Genomic DNA, 12,130 nt, shown 5'->3' with positions numbered 1-12,130 from the left:
TTTTAAAAAACAGGATTGTTTAAGAAATAATCAGATTCAACCATGGGGTACTGTTGGCATTGTTTGAGATTGGAAGGATTCCTGTGTCTAGAGTCGCATGAGGCAAGCGCAAAACACGCTTATGTCTCTGCTTCATCTTTTTCTGTCGCTAATTTTTCCTGGAACAGGTCGCTAGTCTGAAGTCAGACCGATAGCTTGAGGGGTGCCATTCCTCATCAAACACAGCTGATCAGGAGACCCTCCCACTCTTACTACCTGCCAAACATGTTTTGGGAAGATTTGCAGGTTGAGAATTATGAATGCACCTTCAGTAGTCATAATTTTATGGCATGGGTCTCAAACCTGGATCTTCTGGCTCAGAGGCAGAGACGCCACTCTCATTGCCACAAGAGCTCCAGCATTGTTCTGAATGGATGAATTAATATGGTCCTAATGGCAGAGATCTTATAATATAAATTGGAAGTGCACAGGCAGCTCCTTATTATGTATTTATTTTCATTTTAAACATAAAATGTATACCTATCAACTATGCCTTATTCTCAATACCACCCATGAAGATCTCAATTCTGTATTTTTTGTGTGGGTTAACATGGGTGGTGACACATTGTTTCTCATTTCGCCTCAAGGCAATGTTTCAGTTCATTTATTTGGCAGCTTTGTCCTGCTGAATGAATGTTAGTTTCTCGCCAACATGGGTTTTCACTTTACATACAGGGAGTTCCATGTAGGTGACTGAATGGTAATGGCATGAACACTACATTTGTTTCATCCATGTTAAACAAGCAGTTCAAGTTGAAAAATAATTCTATGACCTGGATTTTCATCTGCTACTCTGCTCCAAATTGAGGTCAGAATGCCAGTTTCCTTCCGGATTAGAATGGCTACTTGCATCGGGCCTGAGACAGGTGAGACTCCCCTCAGCTATAAACATGGCGCCTATCAGTAAGTGGTGGTTGGATGGTGGGGTGTGTATGGTGGGAGAGGAGATGCTGGCTGGTGAGGAGAGGTAGCATTCCCAAATGGGAAATTCTTTAGCTCCCTCCTGCCTTCCTACCATTCAGGGGTTTGGACACCAAAAAAATAACCTTCTCGATGCATTAGCTTAAGGATGAAAGAATAACCGATCTGACCTGGATCTTCACTTGGGCTCTCCTTAAAATTGTAGGCACTACCCTAATTGGTGAATCTTCAGTACCAGTATCCCAACTGGCTTCCCATGCAGCTCTCTGGTGGCACATTTCACATCCATTTCTTCCAACATGTGTCCAGGATGCAACTAAAACACCACTGGCGTCCAAAGTTCTAGTAACAAAGTGACCCTGCCATAACCCAAGATAACCTGTTATGTGAAGAATGAAGTGGCTCCTGCTCCATTTTCCTTGAAAGCAAATTTGTCAAAATGCATAAATTATTGTAAACGAAACACAATTATTCAGGTGCAAAATATATTTTAAATAATGCAATGCATGATCTTATAAGCATGCAAAACACCATCCACGAACAAACATCCTCGAACTAGATTCTCATTACTCACCATCCATGTCAAAAGGTACTGGCAATATAACTACATAATTACCTTCTGAAAATCACACTGAGGATTCTGACACTGGGTAACCTGGCAGAGGACAATATCACTGTGGCAGCTGCAATCTTGGCAAGAGTCTGGCTTCCAAACAGTATTATTCTGTGAAAAAGAGCAGAAAAGATGATACATTTAAGATACGTGATATGTTGATATTCCCAGATTGAATTCTGCAGTGTTGACTACTTTGTGGATTTAGATTACGTCAAGCTCATATATTCTACACATTTGACAGCCAGCATTTTTGGGAAGCAGTCGTATGTGGACAAAGTGGACCAGGCAATTCTCACTTCAGCACCACTTCTGCCCTAGTGCTGATGTGATTTGAAATGATTACAACCACTGCAGATTGTCGGTCGAAATTCTTGCGAAACAGGAATTCCTCCAAAGTATAGTCATGGTCATCTCAGAAATCGTCGAAGTACAAAGGTGAGATGGAAGAGGAATGTGAAAGGCAATGGGAAAGGGAATGGAGAGGGAAGGTGTCAAAAGGAAGAAACCAGGAGTGACTGTGGGAATGACGAGGGGCAAGGAACAAATACTTAAAAGGAGAAAGGGAAAAGCAAAATAGATAGCCATTTGGAAAGGAAAATGGAAAGGTGTGGAGGGGGGGGGGGGGAGGAAAGAGTGTTAAAAGCAATCAGGAAAAGGTTGATAGGGACCAAAATGATTTAAGAGATTGTGAAATCGATGTGAAAGGTAGAAAATTACACTTGGTGCGATGAGGGAAGGAGATTGAATGCTCAGGCTATAAATTTAATGGTGTAAATCTACAGGATATAGCACATCAAACGCTTTGGAGGGTTCAATGAACTGATTAGTACAACCAATTACACAGAAAATGTCAGTGGTTATAAATAATACAAGTATAATCTCGAGATGTACAGAAAATAATCATTAGTGTGATATTCAGACCATGATAGGTGTGCCCTCATTTGGAGCGCTGCATGCATTTCTAGTCATTATACTTCTGGAAAAGGTGCACAAAAGTGCAATACATCTGACACTTGGCATTACACAGAAACTGGGTTCTCCGAATCATCCACTATAACATCAACAAAAACTCCAATGAAGTGCCATCTACACAGTTTTTTCAAAGTTTTCATTACTCTTGCATCAAAGTTCCGGCAGCTGATTGGAATATTCCCTTTGGAAATGCTGGCCAAAGAGACAATACAAGACTGAAATGCAATTTTACCAAGGTGTTCAAGATCCTGAAGAATAATTTTGCAAAAATGTCTAATTTCTGGATCCAGATGTTGTAGGAATAAGACTTGCAGGTTCAGGATTGAAATTTTAAATATAAAATAATGGAAGCACCGAGGCGGGATTCTCCCATTGGGTGGCTAAGTGCCGACGCAGGCGTAAAAACGGGAGTGTTTTACTCCGGCGTCGGTGCCCGTTCCAGAGCCCCATTCTGCGGCCCACAGTGGGGTAGCATGGCGCTGGAGCGGCCCTTGCTACTCCAGCTGCCGATCCCAGCCTGAACCCGGTGCCATGGGGTCCGCGCATGCGCAGTTGGGCCGGCGCCAACTAGTGCATGCGCAGTGGCCTTCTTCCCCGCGCCGGCCCTGACGCCAAATGGCACAGGGCTACAGGAGCCAGCGCGGAGGAAAGGAGGCCAGGGGGCAGAGATCACCTGGCCTGGCCCCGATCGCGGGCCAGGCCACTACACCCCCCCCCCGGTCGAGCCCACCCCCACCCACGCAGCCGCCCCTGGCTCCCTCAACGCCGAGGTCCCGCTGGCTCAGAGGATGTTAGATCGGTGCCGGCGGGACTCAGCTTTTTGTGAAGGCCGCTCGGCCCATCCAGGCCGGAAAATCGGCGCTCCGGCCCATGCCGGCCAGTTGTCGCATACCCCGACCGGTGCCACGCCGACTACGCCAGTCCCAATGGCGCTGCGGAGAATCACGTCCCGGCATCAGGGCGGTGTGGCGCGATTCGCGTGGCCCGCCGGTGATTCTCCAACCTGGTGGGGGGTCGGTGAATTCCGCCACTGGTTTCCAAAGGCTGGTAAAAAAACTTAAAGCAATTACAAAAAAGGATGGCCTGTTTTTATTTAACAAGGTCTGTGTTCAAAGTGGCAAAACACTGAACAATGGGTGAGTCTTTTCTGAGACTTGTGGAGATGAATTTACAAATACAGTGTCGTCATAAAAGATTTAAATAATTTTTATGGTATCCCAGTAAAAAGGGAAAGTTTGGGAACAGGAGATAATGAGTTTGAATCTTTATCTGGGGGGTACCATGTTGCCATGGAGATAGATTGCTGGGAGGTCTCTTTCTTGGATATGAGTTTAACCTGGGCGTTTTCACATAGGCAGTTGCTGTTGGAAACTGGTAACAGCTTTGAAAAACAGAGAGAAATCTGCCGGGTGCTGTACAAGAAGAAAAGGTCTATTGGAAATCAGAGTGTTTTCTGATTTTCGAGTCACTAGCAAGAGTGTGGTGTGGCCCATGCATGAGCTGGGGTGTCCACAATCATGAGGTGCTTAAGGAGGTATGGAAGGTCACCTGGATTGATGGAGAATAGCAAGAACACAGAGGAGAGTAAAAGTGAATTCCTGAGAGATGTGTCACACCATGGTTTGGTTCCAGGAGAAGTGAAGGAGCCCTCAACATTCTGTAAAGCACAGAGTGACTACTGGGTGGAAATAAAAGTAGACCAATAATTTGTTCTGTCAAGATTTTTGTATTTAAAATCAAAGTGTTTACAAAAGATATTAAATCACAACCTACTTTGTTTAACTCCTGTTGAATAGAAATTTTGTTTAAAACATGAAATCTTGTGGAATTATTCTTAAAGTTAGTAACTGAGAGTTTGAATCATAAGAACATAGGAAATAAGAGCAGGAATTCGCTCTCCCATACCTGCTCTGCCATCAACTAGTTCAGGGCTGATCTTCTACCTCAAAGCCATTTTCCAATATTACTTCCATATCCCTTGGCATCTTTAATAACTGGAAATCTACCAATCTCTATCTTGAACATATTAAACCTGAGCCTGCACAGCCCTCTGGAATAGAGAAATCCAAAGATTCACCACCCTCTGAAGAATTCCTCCTCAACGCAGTCCAAAATGGCCTCTCTTTTATTCTGAGACGGTGTTCCCTGGTTTTAGCCCCTCTGGTCTGAGGGGAAATCCTTCTCGCATCTACCCTGTTGAGCCCTGTGAGAATTTTGTATGCTTCAAAGAAACCACCTCTCATTCTTCTGCACTCTAGACAATACAGGCCTCAATCTCTCCATACAGGATAATTCCACCTTCCCAGGGATCAGTCCAGTGACCCTTTGTTGCATCTCCCTATGGTAGGTGTACCCTTCCTTAGGGTCGGCACAGGCTTGGAGGGCCGAAGGGCCTGTTCCTGTGCTGTACATTTCTTTGTTCTTTGTAAGGGTGACCAAAACTGTACTCAGTACTCCAAGCGAAGTCTAACCAATGCGTATGGAGACATAGGGAACTACAACATAGAAACAGACATTCGTCCTATCACATCTGCACTGGTCAAAAACAACCACCTAACTATTCTAATCCCATTTTCCAGCACTTGTATTCCTTGGCATCAAAAGTGCACATCTAATTGCTTCTTAAATGTTATGAGGGTCTCTGTATCCAACATCCTTGCAGAAAGTGAGTTCCAGACTCCCATCACCCTCATGGTGAAAACACTTTTCCTCACATCCCCTCTAACATCTTTGGATCCTCACTGTCTTCAGGGGATGTCCCGGAGGACTGGAGAATAGCCAATGTTGTTCCTCTGTTTAAGAAGGGTAGCAAGGATAATCCAGGGAACTACAGGCCGGTGAGCCTTACTTCAGTGGTAGGGAAATTACTGGAGAGAATTCTTCGAGACAGGATCTACTCCCATTTGAAAGCAAATGGACGTATTAGTGAGAGGCAGCATGGTTTTGTGAAGGGGAGGTCGTGTCTCACTAACTTGATAGAGTTTTTCGAGGAGGCCACTAAGATGATTGATGCAGGTAGGGCAGTGGATGTTGTCTATATGGACTTCAGTAAGGCCTTTGACAAGGTCCCTCATGTTAGACTAGTACAAAAGGTGAAGTCACACGGGATCAGGGGTGAACTGGCAAGGTGGATACAGAATTGGCTAGGTCATAGAAGGCAGAGAGTAGCAATGGAAGGCTACTTTTCTAATTGGAGAGCTGTGACCAGTGGTGTTCCACAGGGATCAGGGCTGGGACCTTTGCTGTTTGTAGTATATATAAATGATTTGGAGGAAAATGTAACTGGTCTGATTAGTAAGTTTGCAGACGACACAAAGGTTGATGGAATTGCGGATAGCGATGAGGACTGTCAGAGGATACAGCAGGATTTAGATTGTTTGGAGACTTGGGCGGAGAGATGGCAGATGGAGTTTAATCCGGACAAATGTGAGGTAATGCATTTTGGAAGGTCTAATGCAGGTATGGAATATACAGTGAATGGTAGAACCCTCAAGAGTATTGAAAGTCAAAGAGATCTAGGAGTACAGGTCCACAGGTCACTGAAAGGGGCAACACAGGTGGAGAAGGTAGTCAAGAAGGCATACGGCATGCTTGCCTTCATTGGCCGGTGCATTGAGTATAAGAATTGGCAAGTCATGTTGCAGCTGTATAGAACCTTAGTTAGGCCACACTTGGAGTATAGTGTTCAATTCTAGTCGCCACACTACCAGAAGGATGTGGAGGCTATTGAGAGGGTGCAGAAGAGATTTACCAGAATGTTGCCTGGTGTGGAGGGCATTAGCTATGAGGAGCGGTTGAATAAACCCGGTTTGTTCTCACCGGAAAGACGGAGGTTGAGGGGCGACCTGACAGAGGTCTACAAAATTATGAGGGGCATAGACAGAGTGGATAGTCAGAGGCTTTTCCCCAGGGTAGAGGGGTCAATTACTAGGGGGCATAGGTTTAAGGTGAACGGGGCAAGGTTTAGAGTAGATGTACGAGGCACGTTTTTTACGCAGAGGGTAGTGGGTGCCTGGAACTCGCTACCGGAGGAGGTGGTGGAAGCAGGGACGATAGTGACATTTAAGGGGCATCTTGACAAATACATGAATAGGATGGGAATAGAGGGATACGGACCCAGGAAGTGTAGAAGATTGTAGTTTAGTCGGGCAGCATGGTCGGCACGGGCTTGGAGGGCCGAAGGGCCTGTTCCTGTGCTGTACATTTCTTTGTTCTTTGTTCTTTGTAAGGGTGACCAAAACTGTACTCAGTACTCCAAGCGAAGTCTAACCAATGCTTATGGAGACATAGGGAACTACAACATAGAAACGGACATTCGGCCTATCACATCTGCACTGGTCAAAAACAACCACCTAACTATTCTAATCCCATTTTCCAGCACTTGTATTCCTTGGCATCAAAAGTGCACATCTAATTGCTTCTTAAATGTTATGAGGGTCTCTGTATCCAACACCCTTGCAGAAAGTGAGTTCCAGACTCCCATCACCCTCATGGTGAAAACACTTTTCCTCACATCCCCTCTAAACCTCCTGCCCCTTACCTTAAATCTCATAATTTCATACATCTTGATCATGCCCCCCCCCCCCCCCCCGCCCCCACTCAAGCTCTTCTGCTCCAAGGAAAACAATCCCAGTCCATCCAATCTTACAACCCCAGTCTATCCAATCTCTCTTCATAGGTAAAACTCTCCAGCTCAGGAAACATCCTGGTAAATCTCCTCTGTACCCCTTTCCAGTGCTATCACATACCTCTTACAATGTGGATTCCAGAACTGCATACAATACTCTAGCTGTATACAATTGCAGCAAAATATCTTCTCTCCTGTATTCAAGTCCTGTTTCAGTTAAGGCATCATGACATTTGCCTTCTTAATTGCTTGAGTCACCTGCATGTTAGTTTACAGTGCTTTGGACATCAACACTTCCCAATCCAGCATAATTTAAGTAATACTCTGTATTTTGTTTATTCCAACCAAAATGGAGAACTTTCAGATTAAATTTCACATTTCCACGTTATATTCCATCTGTCATGTGATGAATGCAAGAATTTGGTAGATATCTGACAGAAAATGCTGGAAAATCTCAGCAGGTCTGGCAGCATCTGTAGGGAGAGAAAAGAGCTGGCGTTTCGAGTCCAGGTGACCCTTTGTCAAATCTAAAAGACATAGACATGGGAAATATTTATACTGTGGAGGGAGAGAACAAAAGATGAGTCATAGCTACAGAAATCAAGGGAAAAAAGTGCTAATAGCCACAAAAACCAAGGGAAAAAGTGCTAATAGCAGTCCCCAGAGGAAACAAAAGGTGTGAAAGGCCAAACAGCAGAGAAATTATCAGAGGGTAAACTCTGTTGTTGAATTTGATGTTCTCAACATCGAATTCAACAACTTCAGATGATTAGCTTTGCCCCACATCAACCCTTTGTTTTCATCCCATTTCATTTTAACTGACTTGTACTATTTACTTCTTTGTCTTTCTTCATATATATTTACCCCCCATATCTTATTCCTCCTTTCCTTCCTTTTCTTCCCTTTGCTTTCCCCCTCCCCTCCCCCACATCTACATCTGTCACAGTTTGCCCTCTGATGTACTCCAATTGCAACCTGCCAGCGGTATGCTCTCCTCCTCCTTAAACATTGTTTATGAAAGCAGAGGGAAAACACATTTAGTGATTGTAATTATTTTGAGGTTTCAATATGATCGTGCCTTGATATCAACTACATATTAAGATGTGGAGATGCCGGCATTGGACTGGGGTGAGCACAGTAACAAGTCTTACTACACCAGGTTAAAGTCCAACAGGTTTGTTTTGAATCACTAGCTTTCGGAACACTGCTCCTTCCTCAGGTGAATGAAGAGGTGGGTTCCAGAAACATATATATAGAGACAAAGTCATGATGCAATACGATACTTTGAATTTTATCTTTGACTTTGTCTATATATATATGTTTCTGGAACCCACCTCTTCATTCACCTGAGGAAGGAACAGTGCTCTGAAAGCTAATGATTCGAAACAAACCTGTTGGACTTCAACCTGGTGTTGTAAGACTTCTTACTGTACATATTAAGAAGCGCACAATCCACAAGAACTTAAGAAATTCCAGTGTGAGAAAAAAAACTATTCAATTCATCAAGCCAACATTCTTTATGATTTAGTCCCTCATGTGCTTCAACTGCCCTGTTGATGGGGACCCTGTGCTGTGGCACAGTGTGTTTCATTGTAAATCCACCACGCCTACAAGAATCCAAGAGACACACGCACACAGCAAATCTTTATTGATTACCACACAAAATGCAGTTGGGAGCTTGAACTCCCAAGGGAAGTTGGCAAGCATGCTGTCCATAATTTTTGAATAGACACTACCAGTAAATAAGGTTGCCAGCAAATTCTGCAAATTACTAATCAAGCAAAAATCTGCGTCAAACAACAAAACATACTTTATGAAGTCGGAAGCTATGTTTATTTACAGCAGATAAATTGTGGTTCAAATTCAACTGATGTAGCCACCTAAAATGGCTGATTCCCTATTAATTTGGCCAAAACCCGATTTAAAATGGCTAACCGAAAAGGCTGATGGGAAAAGCAGCCAACAGGACACAAACGGACAACTGCAGACAGAATAGCGTATTCGGCTCTGGGGAAGTCGGCCCAGATCGATACTCAAGACTATTAGCAGCACATCAACCCAGACATCTGCAGTTTAATCGGCTATCCCCAGGAACAATTGCAACATATTAGCAATTGAATGCCGGGCCAGACCTGTCGGCGCCTGCAGTGGCCGAAACAAAGACAGGTGAACGACCACCCCCCGATCGAGGAATCGCCCCGTTATTGGACATATCGAACCCAGTGATTGGGAACAAGTCCAATCACTTGGGACTCAGGGTCAAGGGCTGCCCCGAGAGGCGGGAAGCCCCTGGGCCCTATAAAGTGAGGGGCCAAGTTCAGATCTCTCTCTCTCTCCCTTCTTCACCTGCTCGAGACCTTCGCAAGAACATCGACCAGAAACAGTAAGTCTGACTCCAGCGATCGCTACCCGATAAAGACTCCTAGCCATCGACCCGTATCAGCCTTTTTGAATCCCGCAGGCCAGATCCGATTCGATAAGCCATTTGTTTCGCTGACCTGGTGGGCCCTTCCTAAAGTTAACTATTGGCCAGTAGTGATAGATTATCATAGAATTTACAGTGCAGAAGGAGGCCATTCAGCCCATCGAGTCTGCACCGGCTCTTGGAAAGAGCACCCTACCCAAGGTCAACACCTCTATCCTATCTCCATAACCCAGTAACCCCACCCAACACTAAGGGCAATTTTGGACACTAAGGGCAATTTATCATGGCCAATCCACCTACCTGCACATCTTTGGACTGTGGGAGGAAACCGGAGCACCCGGAGGAAACCCATGCACACACGGGGAGGATGTGCAGACTCCGCACAGACAGTGACCCAAGCCAGAATCGAACCTGGGACCCTGGAACTGTGAAGCAATTGTGCTATCCACAATGCTACCGTGCTGCCCACTAATAGGTTTCTATATAGATAGTAGGATTATTGTGTAAGCATTAATTGTTGTATATAATAAATGACCGTTGATTTCAATCTTACTAAGCGGTATGCTGACTTATTAATCATAACTCGAGCTTGAACCACGTGGTGGTATCAGAAAGATACCTGGCGACTAGTGAGCAAAGGTGACATAATCAGAGGTAATAAAACTAAGGCTAAAAAGAGCAACACTGACGCAACCTGAAAGGTACATCAAGTAGCTCAATCCATATAGCTCATATTGCACCTGACTTGAATTTTACCCCCTGTTGAATTTTACCCCATTGTTCCTGAATAAAAACAAAACTTTTCACATACTAATAAATTAAATTTCAGAATTTTAAAAACCTACTTGAATTTAAATATTCATCACCTGTGTGCACATATCCATGAAAATCCCATAAAAGGACTGAGGAGTGTTTTTGTTAAATGCCATGATTGCTGTCTTGTTTCCAACAATCAAAGTAAAAAACACCTTGAAAACTAGACTGACGCGTGCTTACATCAACCCTTCACAGTGACTGCAAGACAGAACTATCATCACTGATTCTGTGCAGTATCATAAACCAAGAGTGGCACATAAATCTCAACTGAAGTGAGAAATTAGATTACTGACTTGAATTCTGTCCAGGGTACTTCTTTAATATTGTATAATATCAATTTCATGAAGTATTTACTCCTTTAATAGGTAATATGTTTGCACAGTCAGTACCTGCCCAAGTAACTGTAACTTGTAACTTCAAGTTATCACTGAATGATTAATAATTATGACATTGAAAAATTTCAAGAGATTCAGGCGACTAATTAAAAAAATATCCACCGAAAGATTTTACCTGAACCAATTTTTTCTTTCACAAGCTGATTGACTTGGGGCACAATTCAGCTGTCAAATGTTAACGTCTGCTTTTAGGCACGTTTGTGAGGGTGTTTCGCGTCGGCCGTGTTGGCAAGACCGCGACCTACATTCAATGGCACTTAGTGCCAAAAATTAGCCTTTTTCGTGAATCTCGGCATTCCTGGCTTGCTTTTAAACGCTCCCTCACCACTCACTCCCAGCCAACACACAGCATGGCAGCCCGCAGACCTGCTCCTCACTTTGGCGATGCCGACCTGACCAGGCTTCTTAACGCCATCGATGAGAGGCCCATTTACGCTGAAGCTGTCGAAGAACCAGCAGCAGGGTCAGCAAAGCCATCTGGAAGGCAGTGGCAGTTTCTGTCAGTGGGGGCAGCGTGACCAGGAGGTCCGCCGTCCAGTGTAGGAAGAAGATGAATGACCTCCAACAGGCGGCAAGAGTAAGTTACCACTTCTCTCCTGGCATCAGGTCCGCCTGCCTCCCCTCAAATTCCTAACGCCCCCCTCCCCAGCAATCCTGACACCTCTCACCCTTCCCACACCGATCTTGGTGCCTGTTCCTCAGAACCACCTTGCACCCACCAGCACAATCTCTTCATGTCCAGGTGTGATGCCCAACATGCCACCTGCAATAGACCCCACTGACCCAAAAAGCGTGCAACTCACAATGTCCTCTCTTTGTCCCCGCGGAAGAAGGTAGCCCATAATAAAAGGGAAAGAGTGAAAGGAGTCCCAGAGATCGGAGTCCTCGCCCCCTGTGAGGAACAGGCCCTGGAGATCGCGGGGTTGCATGAGGAGACAGCAGTGACCGAAAGTGAGGTCAACATGCGCCAAAGAGGTGAGGATCCACACCTCTTCAACCAGATGACCTGTCTTGAATTCTTGAGGTCCCACAAAATTATCCTTCCCTCTCTCTGAGCACACATCCATTGTCTTGCAGAATCACCAGGTAATGAGCACAGCGCATCCGGGGTCATTGCTAAAACTCGGAATCTTCAGCCTGTTTTGAAATGAAAACAAGAACATTTACCGAAGTAAGTGTTGCTCTTCAAGGCCTCGTTAAAATAATCAGTGATTACCATTAAACTTTGCAGATTCAGGGGCGTTGGGGAAACACTTTCTTTCAATTTATTTTTTCCAGCGAGGATAAGTAAAATCCTGTGAGGCACGACATACCACAGA

At 44.6% G+C, this 12,130-nt stretch overlaps 1 protein-coding gene across 2 annotated transcripts in view; it reads right to left on the bottom strand.

Moving 5' to 3' along the window:
- fras1 (Fraser extracellular matrix complex subunit 1) overlaps positions 1-12,130 on the bottom strand; it is a 714,708-nt gene that overhangs the window by 472,901 nt on the left and 229,677 nt on the right. For both annotated transcript variants that reach the window (XM_072496214.1, XM_072496215.1), the window contains exon 3: positions 1,577-1,684. In XM_072496214.1, the coding sequence (XP_072352315.1) occupies positions 1,577-1,684 (108 nt within the window). The remainder of the gene's footprint in view (positions 1-1,576; positions 1,685-12,130) is intronic.

Source organism: Scyliorhinus torazame, chromosome 3 (genome assembly GCF_047496885.1).
Source record: "Scyliorhinus torazame isolate Kashiwa2021f chromosome 3, sScyTor2.1, whole genome shotgun sequence".
Classification (NCBI taxonomy): domain Eukaryota; kingdom Metazoa; phylum Chordata; class Chondrichthyes; order Carcharhiniformes; family Scyliorhinidae; genus Scyliorhinus; species Scyliorhinus torazame.
Note: the sequence above shows the minus strand (reverse complement) of the source record. Positions and strands in the feature narration are given on the sequence as shown.